General features: G+C 54.3%; 1 protein-coding gene across 2 annotated transcripts; it reads right to left on the reverse strand.

Annotated features, from left to right (window-relative positions):
• Window positions 1-305: 305 nt before the first annotated feature.
• On the reverse strand, window positions 306-9,811 carry CALM3 (calmodulin 3). 2 transcript variants are annotated; one of them, XM_049621101.1, is made up of 6 exons: window positions 9,662-9,811; window positions 5,221-5,251; window positions 2,812-2,955; window positions 2,556-2,662; window positions 2,180-2,315; window positions 306-2,037 (listed from the first exon to the last, which is right to left on the reverse strand). In XM_049621101.1, the coding sequence occupies exons 1-6, from the start codon at window positions 9,662-9,664 to the stop codon at window positions 2,009-2,011; spliced, it is 450 nt and encodes a 149-aa protein (XP_049477058.1). In that variant the 5' UTR covers window positions 9,665-9,811; the 3' UTR covers window positions 306-2,008. The 2 variants fall into 2 exon arrangements, with proteins under 2 accessions (XP_049477058.1, XP_049477057.1); XM_049621100.1 differs by lacking the exon at window positions 9,662-9,811 and adding an exon at window positions 9,277-9,299.
• Window positions 9,812-21,113: the final 11,302 nt, after the last annotated feature.

The following is a 21,113-nucleotide window of genomic DNA, read 5'->3' on the forward strand; positions in this document are numbered from 1 at the left end:
AGGCCTTCCCTGGCCTCATCTTGGGCTCCCTCGCCGGCCGGAGACAGGGGTCGGTGCACCCCCATCACTATGGTGAGCACGCAAAGTTGATGGGCCACGCTGCCGGATCAGTATCCCGCCCTCAACGACCCGCACCCGTGAAATCTGGCTGGGATCAGAACTCCAGCTCAGAGGTCCCCTCTCGGCAGCCAGTGACAAGGACGAGGCTCTTGAGCGAGCGTGGAGGAAAGGCTCTTCCAGGGCAGGGCTGCAGGGCCCACGCAGGGAGCAGGCCCAGAAATAGAGGCGAGAGGGGAAGACCCAAGTCAGGTAGTCACTGTATTTTATTGGAAAACATTGATATATATTTTTCTTCACAGCTTGAACTGAACACAATATTGCCCGGTTTAAAAAAAAAAAAAAAAACAACAAAAAACAAAACAAACAAACCAAAACCTAAACCAAAACACTCCGAAAATGTCCACAGCCTCACGCCTACCTGCCCTTAACTCTCAGCTCTTGGCTGGGTCTCCCACCAAGCCCCGTCCCTCCCCTCCCCTCCCCTCCCCAGAGGCTGGGAGCCAGAGGGTGGATGAGGAGATTCTCAAAGCTGGGCAGGTCCCAAGAAAAGCCACTTGAACGACCTGGGGGCGGAGTGTGTGTGTGTGGGGGGGGGGGGGGGGGGGGGGGGGGGGGCAAGATGAACTGAACAGAAAAAGGAAAAGAAGAATCCAGACGACCGAACTGCCCACATTGACTTACTTGTCCCAGAGGCGAAAATCAGAAGCAAGGTCACGGATCATGCTCTCCGCTGGGGGAGTGTGGGGGCAGGCAGGCGGGCGAAGGGAGAGAGGGCACAGAGACAGCACAGATGTTAAGGAGCCAACCAAGTCACCACGGAGAAGCGGGAGGGGCCGGCTGGCCAGTCCTCCGGGCAGCTAGCCGACAACACCGTTTTATTGCAGGTATGTTCTCTCGAGAGCGTGGTGGGGCTCGCCTTCCCTCTCCCCACCTTTCGGCTAGCCCGGCAGGGTCTTTGACAGAATTAGTTTTAAGGGGCATAAAGAAAAAAAGAAAGAAAAAAGAAAACCAAACCCAAAGGATAACCTGTACATTACAAAGCAACATCCCCACATCCGTTCCAGCGAGGGGACCTCGGTGCGGGCGGGCGGGCGCCTCACGGCGGAGCGGCATGGGACGTTAGCACCAGGTATTTACAGAACAGCCGGAGATCGCTTTCGAAACACGGGTGTGGACAACCTGCAGAGCGGCCCGGCCGAGCGGCCCCCACCCAGCCCGACCTCAGGAAGTCGATTGGATGGTTTCAGAACAGCGGCCGGTGGGATCTGAGTGTGGTCCGCTCTGTCCGTCCCCTTCGGCGAGTCGGCCCCCTCGACTGGTAAAAGAACGCCGGCTTCCGGGACTCCCTTGCCCCTCGACCCCCTCCTGGGCCACAGCCAGTCAATACCACAACTCCTCAACTCCCCCCAAGTCCTTCTGGAACGCCTCTCTCGGCACCCCTGCCCCAAAAGGCTGCCGGGATGTGCACACGGAGTCACGGGGCTGGTTGCATGCAACAGTAAAAGGCATGCTCTTCTGTCCGGGTGAGGCCTCGTCCCCTCCCTAGCAGGTCCCGGGACGGGGCTGGCAGCCACCCGGCACCCAAAAGAAGATGACACACGAAAGGAAACAAACCAAAACGGAGGAGAGCCACCCGGGCTGGAGGAGGAGGGCAGAGGCTCCCCTCAGGGGAACGGGGCTTCGTCTTACGAACGCATCAGGCCTCGGAAGATGTGAATGGAAGGGGGGAGGGAGAAAGGAAGGGACGGTGGGCACGGGAGGGAGGAGGCTCAAGGAGGGAGAAAGAGCAATCATGCAGCTTGGGACAAATCTTTTGTTGCTTTATCAGATTCTCAGTCAATCGACTGGTGTTTGCTAGAACCGGGGAACGCGGGGGAGTGTTGAAGAGAGCGCGCGCGCGAGAAGAGAGAGATCACGAGAGTGGGCATCACCAGCTGCCCGGGGGCCTTCACTTGGCCGTCATCATCTGTACAAACTCTGTGGAGTGAAACGGAGAGCGGGGGGGTCAGCGGGTGAGCGCGGCCGGGCCGGCGGCCCTCCCAGGCGCCAGGGGCCTGGGGCTTGTTCCCGAAGCCGCGCCTCGCGGCCGCTCCGGAGCGAGCGCCTGGCGTCAGCTCACCTTCATAGTTGACCTGACCGTCCCCGTCGATGTCGGCCTCTCTGATCATCTCGTCCACCTCCTCGTCGGTCAGCTTCTCGCCCAGGTTCGTCATCACGTGACGGAGCTCGGCAGCGCTGATGTAGCCGTTCCCGTCCTGGGTGTGGGGACGGGGAAGGGCTCCGAACCTGAGGCTCCGACGGGGGGGGGGGGCCAGGGGGGGGGGCAGCACGGCGGGGACCGGCAGGCACCCACGCTCAGCAGGGGAAGGGGGGCCTCCCGAGGCCACGCGGCAAGCCGGCACCGGGACCCGTGCCTCGTGGAAGCGGTGACCCGGGGCCCCAGCCACCCGTCTCTCCGCCGGATCCCAGAGCCACTCCGGCAAAGGACCGCTTACCTTGTCGAAGACGCGGAAAGCCTCTCGGATCTCCTCCTCGCTGTCTGTGTCCTTCATCTTTCTGGCCATCATGGTCAGGAACTCCGGGAAGTCAATGGTCCCGTTCCCTGGAAGCGGGGAGAAGGGAGTCGGGAGTGCTCTTGGCCCGGACCCTGGGAGGCCACACCAGAGCCCCGGCAGAGGCGGCACCCGCTCATCCGTCACCCCTAGGAAGGTGCCCCAGAGTGGGGCCGTCCGCCCGCGCCACGGGGCTCACCATCCGCGTCCACCTCGTTGATCATGTCCTGCAGCTCGGCTTCGGTGGGGTTCTGTCCCAGGGACCTCATCACCGTCCCCAACTCCTTGGTGGTGATAGTGCCGTCTCCATCCTTGTCGAAGAGGGAGAAGGCCTCCTTGAACTCTGGGGTACGAGAGGGAACGAAGCAGAGGTCAAGGACCACAGGGAAAACTGTCCGTGGACGAAGGCCAAGGGAGTCCGTCCTACCTGAAGAAATCAGAGCAAGACTTCTAGTCCGAGCCCCTTGCTTCGGGGCTCAGGGCAGACCCCTTCCTTCAGTCAACATTTATTGAGCACCTACTCTGTAACCGGTGAAGCTACCCATTCCGCCAACCTGGCTCAGCGAGGACAGAGGGGGAAACACAGGCTGACGGCTGTTCTTAGAGAATTCTACAGTTCTTGTTGGTCCCTGGCTTCAGCCTCTCTCTCAGATGATGAAACGGACTAAAGTCACAGAGTGGACAAGAGCCAAGAAAACTCTCTATCCGAAGTAGGCCGGCCAAGGCCAACTGGCTGGGAAGGGAAGGGGAGGCTGCAAAATGCCTTTGCCCGGCCCTGCGTACCTCTCGACTGGTACCGCGGGCCCGGTTCCCCGGGCCGGCGCCACCGGCTCCCCGAGGAGGAGTGGCAGCGTGTGACGCGGTGAGGGGGTGGCCGGCAGCGGGGCGCGGCCGACGGACGGACGGCGCGTGGGGTGGGTGGAGGATGAAAGGAGAGGGGCGGGCTGCCAAGCGGGATGGAGAGCTAGTGGCGCTGAGTGGGAAGGCCACAGCTGGGGACGCATCAGGAGCGGGGACAGAAGCACGCGGCTGCCGCCCTCCCACCGGGCCCATTTTGGCACCTGGGGCTCCCTGGGGAACAGACGCCTGGCAGCCAATTCCCAGAGGGTGTGGGCCGGGGTGACGTGGGGGACAGTTTGCTAATGGGGACGGGGCGGAGAGCGTGCTGTCTGTGTCACACAAGGGCAGAGCCGGGGTGTGGGTGGCAGGTGCCGCGAGAGCCACACGCACAGCCGAGAGAGAAGCTGTGTCCCCCAACCTCCGGGCCACCGGGAGACGAGTCTCCCCAGGGACACCGGGGAGGCCGGTCCCAGCGCCAAGGCCTTGCCGTTGCTGTGGAGGGCAGGGGGCGGGTCGTGGGGGCTCCCTGAGCTCACGATCACCCAACAGGGCGGTTCCCCAGCTCTCCTTGGCGGGTCTCCACAGCCACTGGGGGCCATTTCCAAACTGAAAGCGTGACCGACTGTGGGCTGGCGGGGGGAGGGAGGAGACGAAGGCAGGTCGACTCCGGCCTCCTCCCGCTTCCGACGTGGGGCATTCAGTACTCATCACGCGGCCCACCGGACCTGACAGCACAGCTGGGGTCTGGGGAGCTGCAGGGGCCCGTTCCGTGAGCCCCTCCCCTGTGTCTACTTCGTGCTGGCCCGCGGTCGTGGACATGAACCGAGAGGCGCTTTCTGTCCTCGGCAGTGCAGTCTTGGGAGAGGGAGACTGAGCGACCCACTCAATCGCACAAAAGTTCCTGCAGTGGTGACCTTTCTGGGCCTTAGGGGTCAGGCAGGTGGCCACAAAAACGAAGGAGATGGGATCCCAGGATTTCTTTTGGCTTCCCGGGAGATGTACGACCATTTGCTTACTCATTTATTTGGCCAACAAAACGTACGGAGCACTGACTATGTGCTGGGCACTGAAGATACAGAACGGACCCCCCCCAACCAAAAAAAGCCCCCCATTCAAGTTGCTCACACCTAGTGACAAGAGACACAGCAGGTAAAGATATAAAATAGTTTCAGATAGTGAGAAGAGCTACGAGGGGAGTGCCTGGAGTGACGTGCTGGGAAGCAAAGGAAGGTGATCTGAGACCGGGAGTTAGGGGAGGCCTCTCCAAGATGACATCTGAGCGGAGGCCCAAAGGATGAGGAGGGGCGAGGGGAAGCCGTTTCTGGCAGAGGAGAGTGGCTGCAAGCACGTGCAGAGGGGAGTGCGGAGCGCAGGCGAGCGCAGAGGTGGGAGTGACGAGCCATCTCCTGGGTGGCTCCTAAAGTGGGACGGGAGCTCTGGAGCCCCCGAGGGAGGCTCGCCTTCGGAGCCCAACTGGCAGGAGCTGGGACAGACGGAGGGGTTCGCCCTGCAGCCACGGGTCAACAAAGGCCCCCTGGATGACTCCAGCTCAGGAGAGGAACACAGACGTGGCATCTCAGGACCACGGGGGGCCGGTGTAATCGGGGTGCGGTGTGCAAATATCCACAGTTCCCCACGCTCGAAGCACAAGGCAGGGCATTAAGCGACGTAGGGAACACACGAGCACATCTGTCGGGTGCTACTCCTGGCCGGGCGCTCGAAGGCCCTCCCGGGGCAGGACGAGGGGGAGGAGGGGAGGGGAGCTCACCTGCGATCTGTTCCTCGGTCAGCTGGTCAGCCTGGAAAGGCAAGGAGGAGAAAGTCAGTCACTGGGCCAGCCCCCCTCTGGTGAGGCCAGTTCCCCACGCCAGCCCACGCCAGCCCACGCACCCAGGGACCTCGGCAAAGGAGGCACGTGCCTGACGGGGCCCGAAGGAGAGCCGGGGTCTGGGAGAAAGTCTGGTGATTCAGGAAGCTGGGGCCTGAAGTGGCCTGGAAACCCAGGCTGCCCGACAAGGGCCCTGAGTAGGCTGCCCAGACCCAAGGGCTTCCGGTCTCGACCTAGCGTGCCTCGGGGCCACAGCGGCTGGGGGGCCCCAGACCAGCCGCGCTGGCACAGCACGGCCGCCGGGAGCCCCAGAGGCTGAGTGAAGGGAGCAGTTGCCCTGGAAGCCCGACCGTGCAGCTCTAGAAGGCTCCACACTGAAACAGGCCAGCCCTTGGGTAGGACAGAGGGAAGATGTCTGGGCTCTTCGCTAGTTTCTGTGTCACCTATTTGGAGGTGCCAGGTCCGAGCACAGTGGACCCAACTGGCAAAAATTCTCCTAACTGGTGGTGCTGAACGGCTCTGAGTACTTGACAGAACCCCAGGCGGGCCAGAGGCGGCAGCTGTGCGTCCCTGGCCTGTCCTGTGCTCTGTTCCGTTTCTTCTGGAGGGGCAGGAGGGGCAGGAGGGGCAAATGTTGGGGAGGGGACTGCGGCGGCTGCGGCACAGCACAGCACCACCGGCAAAGGCTGGAGGACTGAAGTCAGCTTCCCCGGCTTCAGCTTCGCTGCAGTTTTTAACCCTTTCCAGTCCCGGCCACTCTGGGGACCGGCCAGTCGGTGGCAGGCAGCCCTTGCTGCATGCGGGGTTTGGGGGTGGGGCAGAGGAGAGGCCGGGACCAGCCTCTGCACTGGTGTGCTGGGAATCAGCCAGGCCGGGGGACCTTCTGGATGAGGAGCTGGGGGCGGGGAGGCGGGGGAGCCAGAGTCCCAACATTTAGCTCCAGGCGGCCAGTACCCGAATTCTCCCTGGTTTTGGTGAATGCTGCCGACAAGGTGCCACCGGGCCTGGTGCCCAGGCGGCTGCCCCCTCCTTTTCCACCATCGGGGGAAGGGGCTCCGCATCCACAGCACGGCTCTCGCCGTGAGGCTGGACGCCCTCAAAACTGATGCGAACTATCTGCACGGTGCCTCCAGAGCCTCCACCGGAAGCTAGCCACGACCCTCCCATCCCCACCCCGTCCCAAACACTAAGAACTGGTCACGTTAGAATTGGTCTAAGATGTCCCCTTTCCTTTCTTTTTTCTTTTAGATCTAAGGGAAGAGGAACTTGAGGCCAAGCCCCAAACAGGCGGAATGGGAGGGGGAAGCACAGTGATGATGAAAGAGAAAGAGATGGCTGAGGGAGGAGGGAGGAAAGAAGGTGGAGAAGGAAAAACACCACACGTGCACATTCTAGAAAAGTCCGAAGTCTAGAGGGAAGGTGAGGACGACGACCGGAGGGACGCTTCTGTACCGCCTTCCAAAAAGACTTGGGGCTGCTGGGCTCCTAAAATGCCGGCCCGGCAGCCCCAGCCCCCGAGCCCCCTGCTCGGCCCGCTTCCCTTGGCTCCCATGGGCAGAGAAGCCCGGTCCTGACACCCGAGGAAGCTGCCGGGGGGGGGAAAGTGAGAAGAGAGGATGGGCTTCTGGTTACCGAGGGCCAGGCAATGCCAGGGGAGAGGGAAGAGAGAGAGGAGGGCCGAGTAACAGTCCGGGGAGGAGGGCTGCCGTCCTACTGGCACCTGGTTCTCTCTCCCCCCTGGCCCCGGATGGGGAGAGCCGGCCCAATCCGGGGCCTTCCCACCCCTACTGCACCACTCTGCCTTCGGGCAGCACCGTCGGGGGGCTGGGACAGGTTGACCGGAATGCCCGGAAGGGGCTCCGCAGGCCTGTGTCTGCCACTCCCCGCCCCCCCCAGGCCAGCTGGACGGTCCAGATGAGGTATGCCACGCGGGGTTCTGGGGCCGCTGCAAATAGGCGCGGCTTTGCCTGTAGAGCCTGTCAGACGCTCTCCCTCCCCGCACTAGGAGATCCTCTCCCCTGCCTGGTGAAGGAAAGGTCCCAGCTCCCGAGGTCTCGATCTGAAAGCATGGTTACTGCCCAGAAGACGATCACCCAAGAAATTATCATCGCCGGGCGGGCGGAGGTGAGGGGGGGGCCCTCCTCGGGGTTTCTTCCCTTTCCAAAATCTGAAGATTTTAAGCTTTCACAAAAGTGTCTCCAAGATCACCCAGCCGCTCTACTGCTTCCTTAGCCCTCATCCTAGGCTCCGGCCAGGGGCTGGACAAGAAAAACAAACAAACAAACAAAAAAACAACCCTTGGGGTGGGGGAGGGAAGAGGGTATTATTTCTCTGCCCTGACCCAGCCCCCAGCCAACGCCAGGGAGCAGTGTTAGATGAGATCAGAAACCAAGGCCAGGGCCCCTCACCCGGGCCAAGGTGGAGCCACGGCGCTCAGGCCGAAGTCCAAGGCCGGTTCACAGGGACTCGTCCCACCCATACCTTGCGGATTACAAACGGGAAGAGAAACTAGCCGGGGCCAAAGCTCAGGTTCCATCCGGGAGGTGGGGGGGCCTCCTGGCACCTGCCGGCGCTTCTCCGGGGCCCCTCTAGCAGGTCCCGCCCGGGGAAATCGGGGTAATGGCAAGAGGAGCCACGGGTCTGTGTCAGCAAGTATGAGATCTGATACAAGCAGCGGCTGCTTGCTGTCCCCAGCCCTGCCAGGGAGGAGGGCTGTGCACGGTTCCGCCGCTGAGCCTGGGGGGGCTGTGGGTGCTGTGGGTGGCAGGGCGCAGGAAAGAGCTCGTCTGCTGGTTTTCTCTCAGAGCCCTCGCCGTGCGCATTCACAGAAGCGCTCGGGGAGGCCCCTGGGCGGAACAAGCGGCCTTCAGGCCGACGAAGGGGTCCCTCCGGAGGTCCGCTCGGTTCCAGCTCTGCAGCCCCCACCCCGAGGCCCCAGGACCAGGCGTCCGATTGTCACCGACGCCACACTGTACCGCACTGTCATTTGGCACAAGTGAGGAGAGCAGCACAGGGAGCCGGAGACCGTAAGAAAACCAGGGCTCCGGTTTGGAAAAAGCCGCCCTCTTGGTCCGAAAAGGGCAGCGAGGGGGTGAGAATTCTCTGCTTACAAGGCTGGCTCATTTGGTGCATCCCAAACTTTGATCCCCCCACCCCCATTTCATGCGGCTTCAGTGCGCAATAAGGGGCCTGAACAACTCCGCCCACCTGCTCCCACTGCTGGGGCGCCTCCTGCCCAGCCCCATTCTTCCTGGGGAAGGGGGACCGTATGGCCACTCCCTTTGGCCTCTGCAGCCCCCTCCCCATCTACACGGAGCAGTCTTTGTCCATCCACCTCCAAATCTAGGCCCACCTTGGCTGTCGTTCATCTTCTCTAACAACCCCCACCCCCACCCCCAGGCCTCCTTTCACCTCACCTCCCACCACCGCAGCCAGCGTCCGCTCCCACCCCCACCTTCTGCTGGACCCAACACAACACTCAGCCCCAGCCCCCTCCCAAGAACACCAACCTCCCCAGTTCAACAGCCCCAACCCACTAGTGACCTCAGAGCCCTTTCTGGCCGCCCCCCAAAGCAACCACGAGGCCTCCTGCTCCCCCACCACTGGCAGGCACCGGCCTCGCCATTCCCTCTTGACCACCTCGCCGACCCCAATCCTTTTCAGTCCCCGCAGGCTTCCAGAGCATCTTCTAACCTCCACTGCCACCCACCGCAGGCTCTTCCTCCCCTAAGCTTGCACCTCGCCCTCCTCCCCCTTCCTCTGCAATGCCGGTCTTTGGAGAACCATCCCCCCCCCCCCCCCCCCAGGGTCTGATCTGCAGAAGTCACCCCCATCCCTGCCCCTCTCCCCCACCCAGGTCCAGCTACACACGGCCCCCTCTCGGGAGCTCCCCGGCAGCCTGGCCTTCCTCTGATCTCCCTTCCCTGCATCCTTTTACGACCCAAAGTCTTCATTAGGGCCCCGACACCCCCTCCTTCCCCAGCCAGTGTTTCTTACCTCGCCCCCTGTGGGGTCCCAACACCCCACCTCAGAGACCAAACGCCTCACTCTGGCTCCAAACGCCCTTTCTGGGTCCAAACGCCCCCTCTGAGGGTCCAGATGTCCCATCCCGGGTTCAAACGTCCCCTTTGAGAGCTCGGGTGCCCATTTTGGGGTCTAAACACCCCAGCTGGTATTAAAAGTCGCTTTTCAAGCCCCAACCCCCCTTCTGGGATCCAAATGTCCCGCTCTGGGTTTGAACGTCCCCCGGGCCGAAGGGGGTCCAGAGGCGCTCGCCGGGGCCCCAACACTCCCCGTTCTGGGTCCCTTCGCCCCTTCGGGAGTCCTGCCCGCCGTGCCCGCCTCAGAGCCCCAGCCTGGGCGGTCTCCCAGCCTCACTCACCATGGCGAGGCCGGGGTGTCCGGAGCGCGGGGATCAAGGTTCCTCCGGCGGCGGCAGCAGCTGCAGCAGCTCGAGCTCCGCCGCGCGTCCGCGCCTCCACACTCACTGCCCGCAGCGCGCGCCGCCGCCGCCACCTCCCGCCCCAACGGTCCTTCAACGGCCGCCGCGCGCGCGCGCCCCGCCTCGCCCGGCCCCGCCCCGCCCTGCCCGCGCGCCGCCGCACTGCGGCTCCCACGGATCCCTCCGCGCCCCGCTCCGCACCGACGGGCCCGCGGATCCCTCGCGCCCACCCCGCGCAGGGCCGGGCTTTGCCTCCAGTCGCGCGCGCGCGCGCGCGGGCACGCGCCTCCGCCGCGGGACTACTTTCCGTGGCCGCGCGCCCCGCCCCCTGGGTCCCTTCCACTCGCCTCCCCGGCGGAGGGGCACTGCTCGGCGGCGCGTGATGCGTCCCTGTGTGAGCCGCGCCGCTATTGGGTCCGGTCCATGGCGGAAATGAGAGCGCGGCGCCGATTGGTCCGGCCTGCCCTGCAATGCGTCAAACTGGGGCGAGCCACTGCGCGGTCGTGGTGGGGAAGCCTGAAATGTGTGGCTGCGGGCAGCCGTGAGGTGTGATGAGGCGAAGGGGGAGACTGTGTGGCTATTAGAGACGCAAGTATATTGTCCTGGTGGTCAGGGAATGGTAAAAGGGCTGGCGAAAGATGCAGAAGGCCTATCTCGGCCCTCCCCTCTAACAGGGGAAAGATGGTGCAATCCAAAATGCTGGGGTCTGGAAGCCCCGCCCCCAACTGGGCCCTGCTGGCTGGCGGGGTCTTCAAGGTTGTGCTCGCGAGGGTTCCGCCTGTCGCGGCTGGTGTCTGCGCCCTGAGACACAGCCCGCACGTGTGCGGGACCCCTGTCCCCGCGTCACGCCTGATCAGCTCAGAGTCTAGGAAACTGGGGCCGTCAGAGGACAGCCTCTGGGAACAGGACATTCATTCATTGACTTAACGAGCACGAATGGGGCGCGTGCTGTATGCAGCGACCTGTGTTGGGCTGGGCTGGGGAGACCATAGGTCCCAACCATTCTCCTTCTATCTCCTAGACCCACCCGAGTCTTGCACTTCTCCAAGGTTCCAACCATAGGAGGAAAGAGGATGCAAATATTAGCTGAGAACTGTTTACTGGAACTCCAAAACAACCTTGTTTAGGAGCTGCCAGTTTTTAATGTGTCCCGCCCCCTCATACTCCCACGATTGGCTGAGGAATGGACAAGGAAGTCAGGCTGGGCCAATCATTATGTCCCGCCTGGAACCGAGTGTAGGCGGAATCAATGAGAGTCTTTCCCTGGGTTTTTGGGTGCAGACTGGGGGGGGGGGGGGCAAGAAGCCTTTTCCTTATGGGGACGCCTGGCTGATTCAATTGGTAGAGCATGTGACTCATGATCTTGGGGTTGAAGTTGGATCTCCACATTGGGCATAGAGATTACTTACAAATAAAATCTAAAAAAAAGAAAAAAAAACAACAAAAAACAAACAAAAAACCCACAACAAAAAAAACCCACCTTTTCCTTATGGGTGGTGAGGCTTTGAAGGAATAGGTCCAGTGCTGGCTGTGGCCATCTTCCCACTGCTGGAGGAGAGAATACAGTTGACACCAGGGAGAAGCAAACAAGAGATGGGGTGAGAGTACTGTTGGTTTTTACTTCCCTGGTTCCAGTACTCTCGAAACCAACTGCATACCGTCATGTCGGAATTTTGATGACATGAGCTATTAAAATTTCCCTTTGTCCCAAACCAGTTAGAATTTTTGTCACTTGTAACCAAAGAATTCCTGATGGATATAATGTAGGCTAAACTCGGTCTTGGTCGTCAGCCCTGGCCCTGAAGTAGAAAGCCAAGGACCCCAGTCAACGTTTACTGAGCAAATAAACAAAATGAAGACAAGTTCATGCTCTCTCCTTCCCTCTCTCTTTTTCTTAGCTCTGAGTTTCTACCAGGCAGATCTTAACTTCTGTTCTGTTGCCACTGGAATTAGATGAGACCAGAGAGGTCTGAAGGCTTGACCAAGAACAGAATTGAAGTACTTTGTCCCTGATCACACAGGAGAAGGTAGAGTCAGGATGCGAACCCAAGCAATTTGACTGAAAAGCCCACACTCCTTTAAAAAAAAAAAAACTTATTTATTCATTCATTCATTCATTCATTCATTCGTTCATTTTGAGAGATACTTTTTTCTCGTCATTAAAATTCCTTTTATTTTTCCTCCAGTGAAATTTAAGTATTCCCAGAGTCCTGAATCAATTATTTCTTCTCTGTTTTCCAACAGCTGTGAGTTATCTTCTCTTGGTCTGTTCAGTGGAAAGTGAACTATCTGAAGTAGGACCCTCAGTGTAGAGCCCGATGTGGGGCTCGAACCCACAAACTGTGAGATCATGACCCGAGCCGAAGTTGGACGCTCCACCGACTGTGCCACCGAAAGCCCACCCTCTGAAACACCATCTCGCCACCAGTGGGAGGGATTGTATTTGTCTTCGACTCCCCTTTCTCCCTAACTTCCTGGAGCACAGCTCATCCTTCCATCCCCGGTGCCAGACTTCTCCTGAAGATGGAAATAATCGGGACGCCTGGGTGGCTCAGTTGGTTGAGTGTCCACCTCTTGATTTGGGCTCAGGTGATGATCCCAGGGTTGTGGCTTGGTGACTGTCCTTGCTTTGGTGGAAGCTGACTCTTAAGATGCCCACAGTGTGGTTCAGACCTAAGCCAATCAGCAGGTCTGACTTCCTTGCCTTTGATTGGTTCAGAGCCCCCTGTGTGTGTGTGTGTGTGTGTGTGTGTGTGCGCGCGCGCGTCTGTGTGTGTGTGGTATAATTTACATTCAATGATGTGGCACAGATCTTAAGTAGTCAGTTCAGTGACTTTTGACAATTGCATATGCCTGAGTAACCGCTACTCAAGACAAACTATAGAACATTTCCATCACCCCAGAAATGAGCTCCCCTGTGGCCCTTTCCTGTCAATTCCTGTCCCCTCCGGGCAACTACCGTTCTGGCTTCCGTCATTAGAGGTTATTTTTGCCTGTTTTAGAGTTTTATAGAAATGGACTCGCGTAGGGCGCCTGAGTGGCTCGGTGGGTTAAGCATCTGACTTTGGATGAGGTCATGATCTCATGGTTCGTGAGTTTGAACCCCACTTTGGGTGAGCATGAGCCCCACATGGGGTGATGCGGGGTGAAGCTCTGCTTCTCTCTCTTTCTGCCCCTCATGGGATTCTCTCTCTCTCTCTCTCTCTCTCTCTCTCTCTCTCCCTTGCTCACTTGTGTCCTCTGTCTCTCTCTCGAAAAACAAACAAACAAAACAAATGAACAGCGGCGCCTGGGTGGCTCAGTCGGTCGGGCGTCCAACTTTGGCTCAGGTAACGATCCCCTGGTTTGTGGGTTCGAGCCCCGCGTTGAGCTCTGTGCTGACAGCTCAGAGCCTGGAGCCTGCTTCGGATTCTGTGTCTTCCTCTCTCTCTGCCCCTTCCCCGCTGATGTTCTGTCTCTGTCACTGCCTCTGTCTCTGTCTCTCTCAAAAATAAATAAACATTAAAAAAATAAAATGAGGTTTTCTTTTATTGACTTTTACACCAGGTCCAGTGGACCCATGCCACAATCTGGTGACCCAGTTATTTGAGGGAGACACAGAATCTGAAACAGGCTCCAGGCTGTCAGCACAGAGCCCGAAGCGGGGCTCGAACCCACTTCAAACCGTGAGATCATGACCTGAGCCGAAGCTGGACGCTCAACCGACTGAGCCACCAGGCTCCCCAGCTTCAAGTCTTTGTTCAAATGACACATTCTCGGGTCACTTGGCTGGCTCAGTTGGTAGAGCCTGAGACTACACTCTTCGTGGGAGTCTGTGTTGATAGAATCATTGTAGTGAGTGTATTAGTCAGTTTATTTATTTTTTTAATGTTTATTTATTTTTGGGAGAGGGAGAGAGAGAGAGAGAGAGAGAGAGAGGAGAAAGTAGGAGCAAGGGAGGGACAGAGAGAGAGGGACACTCAGAATTGGAAGCAGGCTGCAGGCTCTGAGCTGTTAACACAGAGCCTGATGTGGGGCTTGAACTCATATACTGTGAGATCATGACCTAAGCTAAAGCCAGATGTTTAAAAAAATTTTTTTTTAAGTTTATTTATTTACTGTGAGAGAGACAATGACAGCATGAGTGGGGAGGGGAAGAGAGAGACAGAGAGAGAGAGAGAGAGTAAACCCAAGCAGGCTCCACACTGTCAGTGCAGAGCTCAATGTGGGGCTCGAACCCATGAACTGTGAGATCGTGACCTGAGCCTAAACGAAACTGAGACTTGGACGCTTAACCAAATGAGCCACCCAGGTGCCGCTGGTGGATTGCATTTTAATTTTATCGAGTTCAAGGTATTTTTAAATTTCGCTTGTAATCTCTTCTTTGATCGCTAGATTGCATATTATTGTGTGTCATTTCCAAATATCTGGGGTTTCCCCATGCTTCTTGTTATTGATTTCTAAATTAATTCCGTTGTGATCGGAGAACATTCTCTTCAATCCTTTGAACTTTCTTGAGGCTTGTTTTTATGGGCCGCCAATAGGTGGTATATATTGGGCATTTGGAAAGAATGTGGTTGTTATGCGGAGTATTCTATAAATGTCTATTAGGCAAAATTGGGTAATAGTGTTGCTCAGGTCTTCTATATCTTTACTGCTTCCCCCCCCCCCCCCCGCCTCCACTTGTCCTAGCATTTACTGAGGAGGCAGTGTTAACACTTCTAACTGTGATTGCGGATTTGTCTATACCCCCCTCCCCCCAGACCTGTCAAATTTTGCTTCATGTATTTTGAAACTTTGTTATTTGGTACATCTACGTTTCTGATTGTTCCCGACAAATGGTGTCATAATTATGAAGTGACTCTCTTTATTTTTTTTTTGGTAATGTTTCTTGTTCTGAGGTCTACTTGGTCTGATCTCAATATAAACACTCCACGTTCTTATATTGTCTTTATATTTTTTGTTTGCATGATATATCTTTCTCTACCTTTTTGCTTAAACAATTTTTTTTTTAAATTTTTTTTTTCAACGTTTTTTATTTATTTTTGGGACAGAGAGAGACAGAGCATGAACGGGGGAGGGGCAGAGAGAGAGGGAGACACAGAATCGGAAACAGGCTCCAGGCTCCGAGCCATCAGCCCAGAGCCTGACGCGGGGCTCGAACTCACGGACCGCGAGATCGTGACCTGGCTGAAGTCGGACGCTTAACCGACTGCGCCACCCAGGCGCCCCAACAATTTTTTAAAGGTTGTTTATTTTGAGGGAGAGAGAGAGAGAGAGAAAGAGAGAGAACGAGTGTGGTAGGGGCAAAGAGAGGGAGAGAGAACTCCAAGCAGGCTCTGTGCCGACAGTGCAGAGGCCGACGTGGGGCTCGAACTCATGAACTGTGAGATCATGACCTGAGCTGAGATCCAGAGTTGGATGCTTAATCAACTGAGTCACTCAGGTGTCCCTCTATCCTTTTACTTTATTTTTTATTTTTTAAATGTTTATTCATTTTTGAGACATAAGAGAGAGACATAGTGCAAGCACGGGGGTGGGGGGGCAGGGCAGAAGGAGAGGGAGACACAGGTCCCAAAGCAGGCTCCAGGCTTTGAGCTGCCAGCACAGAGCCCAACGCGGGGCTCGAACCCACGAACTGCGAGATCATGACCTGAGTGGAAGTGGGACGCTTAACCAACTGAACCACCCAGGCGTCCCTCTACCCTTTTGTTTTTGATGTGACTCTATCTTTATATTTACAGTGTGTTTCTTGTGGACAGCATAGAGTTGGGTCTTGGGGTTTTTGTTTTGTTGTGTTGTGTTTTTTTGTTTTTTGTTTTTTTTATCCAGTCTGGCAATCTCTGTATTTTAATCAGAGTGTTTGGCTCATTTATATTTAATGTGATTAATCATATGGTTTGAAGTTTGCCATTTGCTGTGCACTTTCTATTTGAAATCTGCTATTTGTTCCTATTTTCTTATCTTCTTTTAGGTTAATTGTGTATGTTTATTATTCCATTCTTTCCTCTGTACTTATAAAAACTGTATTTTAGGATAGTTTTAGATTATAGAAAAGTTGTAAAGAGTACAGAGAGTTCCATATACCCCACACCCAATTTCCCTTCTTATTGATTTTACATTTGTCACAAGTAGTGAACTAATACTGATACGTTATCATTAACCCAAATCCAGTTTTTGGTGTTTATCTAAGGTCCTTTTCCTGTTCCAGGATCACACCACTTTTACTCATCATATCATTAGCCTCCTCCAGACTATGGCAATGTCTCAGACTTTCTTTGTTTTGATTACCTTGACAGTTTTGAGGAGTACCGGTCAGGTCTTCTGCAGAATCTCCCTCTACTGTTATTTATCTGGTGTTTTTCTCATTATGGGATTGGGATTATGGTCATTCTCATCACATCATAGGAAGGGTAGATGACTTACCACTATTGACGTTAACCTTGATGAGCACCTGGCTGACATAGCTGTTCATCAGATGTTTCCACTGTAGACTTACTGTTGTTTCCCCTCCCTCCCCAGATGAGCTCTTCAGAAGGAAGTCACTGCACGGTCTACACCTAAGAAGTAGAGAGTTCTGTTCCATCTCCTTGAGACGGTAATATCTACATACATTTTTTTGAATATACCGTCCACACGAGAAATCTGTATATTCTCCCCTATTTGTTTACTTATTCAAGCACTTTATATATACCGCTATGGAGTTGTGGATATTTATTTTATGTTATAGCTTATAATACAACACTACATCGTTTATTTTGTTGCTCAAATTTTTCCAGCTTTGACTAGTGGGAGCTCTTTCAGTTGCCTCCTGTGTCTCTTTGGCTTCCCCTCGCTGTGTGTGTGTGTGGGGGGGGGGAGGGTACTTCTTTACTCTCTGGCACTATAAGATATCCCAAGCTCATTTTGTACATTTCTTGCTGCAGTCCTAGAATTAGCCATTTCTCCAAGGAACCTCCTTTTATTGGAGAATGTTAGAAACCAAGATTTTGGCTCTGAGTGTGCTCATTGCTATTGATGATTGTTTTTCTAATTCTACCTCTCTGCATTATGTTTTCGTGATTTGCTCCACGTTTCTCTCAGTGATCACGATTGGTCACTTGTCTTCCATTTTTGTATCATATTAAGTTTTCATTAAAAAAGTATCTCACTGGGAATGCAAACTGGTGCAGCCACTCTGGAAAACAGTATGGAGGTTCCTCAAAAAACTAAAAATAGAACTACCCTACGACCCAGCCATTGCACTACTAGGCATTTATCCACGGGATACAGGTGTGCTGTTTCGAAGGGACACATGCACCCCCATGTTTATAGCAGCACTATCGACAGTAGCCAAAGTATGGAAAGATCCCAAATGTACATCGATGGATGAACGGATAAAGAAGATGTGGTATATATACATATATATATATATATATATATATATATATATGTATATATACACACGATGTATGTGTATATATATATATACACAATGTATGTATATATATATATATATATATATATATACACACACATTGGTATATATGTGGTATATATCTATATGTATATATATATATATACAATGCATATATATATATATACACACATTGGTATATATGTGGTATATATATATATGTACTCTCTCTATATATATACATACATATATATATACATATACACACACACACACACACACACACACACACAATGGAGTATTACTCGGCAGTCAAAAAGAATGAAATCTTGCCATTTGCAACTACATGGGTGGAACTGGAGGGTATTATGCTAAGCGAAATTAGTTAGTCAGAGAAAGACACATATCCTAGGACTTCACTCATATGAGGACTTTAAGAGACAAAACAGATGAACATAAGGGAGGGGAAACAAAAATAATATAAAAACAGGGAGGGGGACCAGACATAACAGACTCATAAATATGGAGAACAGAGGGTTATTGGAGGGGGTGTGGGAGGGGGGATGGGCTAAATGGGGAAGGAGCACTAAGGAATGTACTCCTGAAATCATTGTTGCACTAGATGCTAACTAATTTGGATGTAAATTAAAAAAAATAAAATTTAAAAAAAGTAAAAAAAAAACAGGGAGTGGGACAAAACATAAGAGACTCTTAAATATGGAGAACAAACAGAGGGTTCCTGGAGGGGTTGTGGGAGAATGGGCTAAATGGGTAAGGGGCATTTAGGAATCTACTCCTGAAATCATTGTTGCACTGTATATTAACTAACTTGGATGTAAATTAAAAAAAACAAAGGGAAAAAGGGGAAAAAAATGTAACATCAAAATATCTTCTAAGACATTACCAAGCTACTGTATTCACATAATTTTCTTCCTGAATGATACACACTGGCTTCATTTTATTGTATTCTTTTTTAAATACTGTTTTATTAAACTTATATTTATCCAACAAGGGGAGGAAGAATGAAACTAGGAGCCCGACGCGGGACTTGAACTCACAAACCGTGAGATCGTGACCTGAGCCAAAGTCGAACGCTTAACGGACTGAACCACCCAGGCGCCCCATCCAGCTACTGACTTTAGATGACTTCGTTTTTCGCACAGATTGCTACCCCAGAACCATCCAGTGTGAGCCCCAGGGCGCTCAGATGTAGAGAGCTCTTCAAAGTCAAGGCCGTCATTAGCGCCTTTCTGTCTTTAAGTAAATTGTAACCCTCACCATATCTTTCTCACCCAGAAACGTAGGACAACCTAATCTCAATCCCGTCATGACGCCAGTGGCAGAGGCTACGTTCACCAAAGATGTCTCCAGGGTCCCCCGTGCACGTCTGCGACCATCAGACTGCAGCGCATGAGACCATTTGCCTAGATTTCTGCTCCCTGCCATTCCTTTCTAGAAAGGCTGTCCCAGACGCCAGCTCTCTGGAGCGCCTGGCTTTGGACTCCGCGAGCTCATCGCGGGTTCCACCTTGGGGCGTGTGCTGTTCTGGGTCGCACGTCGTTTCATCCGTTCGCACTGCGCCAGCTCCAGCTTGTGGGCAGTTCTGACGGGGACAGGGACCGTGAGCCTGGGTGACCCAGTTGTGGCAGCCCGTGTGCCCACAGGGGCAGGGAGCGACTCTGGCGCTGATAGAAATAGACGCCAGCCACAGCGGGGCCCCAGGCGCCTCCCGCAATACCAATCCTGCTCTGGTCCATGTCTGGCCCAGCTGGCTTCACCTGACCCCAAAGGCTGGGATCCAAAGGCTTTGTCCCCAAAGGCTGGGATCTCGGGCTGATGTTATTTGGTCTCCAGAACTACCCACTGCGTGATCCAGAGGTCTGTGGTAAGCCACCCAATAAAAAGGGGGTGCAGCCCGGGGACCCTCCCCGAAGAGATAAGCTCTCACCAAACAACACTTCCTGTCCTCAAAACAATTCTTAGATCCTTGTATTCTTAGAGCTCCAAGGCCAAGGCAACGCGGGATATTCAGCCTCCCATCTTTCCTCCCAGAAAGCGGGTAAGGAGAGAATGAGTGAGAGGTTTCACGCTACCCAACACTGCCTTTATTTATTTTTATTTTGTTGAGATTTTATTTATTTAAAAAGTTTTTCGTGTTCATTGATTTATTTTTAATGCTTATTTATTTTTGAGAGACAGCGAGAGAGAGCACGAGCAGGGGAGGGGCAGAGAGAGGGGGAGACACGGAATCCGAAGCAGGCCCCAAGGCTCCGAGCTGTCAGCACAGAGCCCGACGCGGGGCTCGAACTCGCAAACTGCGAGATCGTCACCTGAGCAGAGGTCTGATGCTTAACCGACTGAGCCACGCAGGTGCCCCGTATATCGTATTATTTAAAAAGAATTTTTTTAAACACGTATTTATTTTTTTGAGAGACAGAGACAGAGCATGAGCAGGGGAGGGGCAGAGAGAGAGAGGGAGACACAGAATCCAAAGCAGGCTCCGGGCTCTGAGCTGTCAGCACGGAACCTGACGTGGGGCTCGAACCCATGAACCATGAGATCATGACCTGAGCCGAAATCAAGAGTCAGATGCTTAACCGACTGACCCACCCAGGCACCTCTAACATTTTATTGTTCCGTAACCTCTACACCGAACGTGGGGCTCGAACCTACAACCCTGAGATCAAGAGTCACACGCTCCACTCCTGACTGTGTCCATCAGGAGCCCCTAACCAAGGCTATCTTTAAAAGTGTGGTAGATTTTATTTTCCAAAGATGCTCACAACAATGTCTACATCCCACATCCTCTTCTAGAGCCCTGTCTCTCTGGCATTTAGAGGTGGATTCTGGGGCATGCATGGGTGGCTCAGTCAGTTGAGCGCCCAACTTTGGCTCAGGTCATGATCTCGCGGTTCAGGGATTCGAGCCCCGCATTGGGCTCTGTGCTGACAGCTCAGAGCCTGGGGCCTGCTCCAGATTCTGTGTCTCCCTCTCTCTCTCTCTCTCTCTGCCTCTCCCCTGCTTGTCTCTGTCTCTCTCTCAAAAATAAATGCACGTTTAAAAAATTAAAATATATTTCTCCTTAAGTTTGTTCCGAGGATTTGGTGAGATTATACACCTAAAGTGCCTGGCCAAGAACATGGGCCAGAGTAAGAGCTCATTCACTATTGGTCATGATTTACCGTGACTGGTGGACAGCTGGATGTTGACAGCCTCTTGCTGACAAGCCCAGTTGGTACTGACTGGGTAGTCTCTCTTGAGCGATTAGGAACCTTCTTCTTGTTCTCTCATCGCCCACCAGTGGGCGCTCTGGTGACGTTAAGCTCACAGCTCATTGCCCCTTGTGTGCGGATCCGACTGTTCTGGGGACTGAGGGCTTGCGTGTCTTTATTTGAAGGGCACAGGACTCTCCACGCCTTTGTCAAAAACAAGAAATCGAGCAGAACCACAGGCTTTTATTCCCCTTGTGTTGGTGGGAGAAACGTGCAACGATCTTCTTCCGATTGAGAGAGGGAGGAGGCAAACCCTGCGCGCAGTTACTCCTTTTAATAATAGAAAGATGATGTTATCACCATGGCAACAAATGATCAAAGAAGACGACCAATCGGAATCACAGTCTTCTCCGGGAGGTTATTTTTCTCAAGAGAGCGCGACAATTTCTAGGCGACTCTCACAAGACCGTCTTGTTCACACGATCCTTCCAAGGACAGTCTTAAACGAACAGACCAGGTCGGTTCCAGGAACGCAAGCCTGGGGACGGCACCAGAAGAGATGGGTGTTCCTCGGAATGGTCACAGTCTGTCACCTTAGGGGGCAGGTTTTTTTCGATGGGCTTGATTATGCAAAAGAGTATCTGTGTGCACCTGCAGGGACGAGAGAACCTCCTCACCTCTTTGTTTACATTTAAAAAAAAATGATTTTTTTATTAAAAAGACCTTTTAATCCGGGCCCCTGGGTGGCCCGGTCGGTTAAGCGCCACACGTCAGCTCGGGTCATGATCTCCAGGTTCTGCGGGTT

This window comes from Panthera uncia (assembly GCF_023721935.1).
Source record: "Panthera uncia isolate 11264 chromosome E2 unlocalized genomic scaffold, Puncia_PCG_1.0 HiC_scaffold_19, whole genome shotgun sequence".
In the NCBI taxonomy this organism is placed as follows: domain Eukaryota; kingdom Metazoa; phylum Chordata; class Mammalia; order Carnivora; family Felidae; genus Panthera; species Panthera uncia.

What these genes read in the sequence shown, in the direction of transcription:
- CALM3 (XM_049621101.1), bottom strand. An exon ending in CAACGAGGTGGACGCGGATG is followed by an intron (nt 2,663 to 2,811) that starts GTGAGCCCCGTG and finishes CCCCGCTTCCAG; the next exon opens with GGAACGGGACCATTGACTTC. An exon ending in CTTTCCGCGTCTTCGACAAG is followed by an intron (nt 2,316 to 2,555) that starts GTAAGCGGTCCT and finishes CCCCACACCCAG; the next exon opens with GACGGGAACGGCTACATCAG.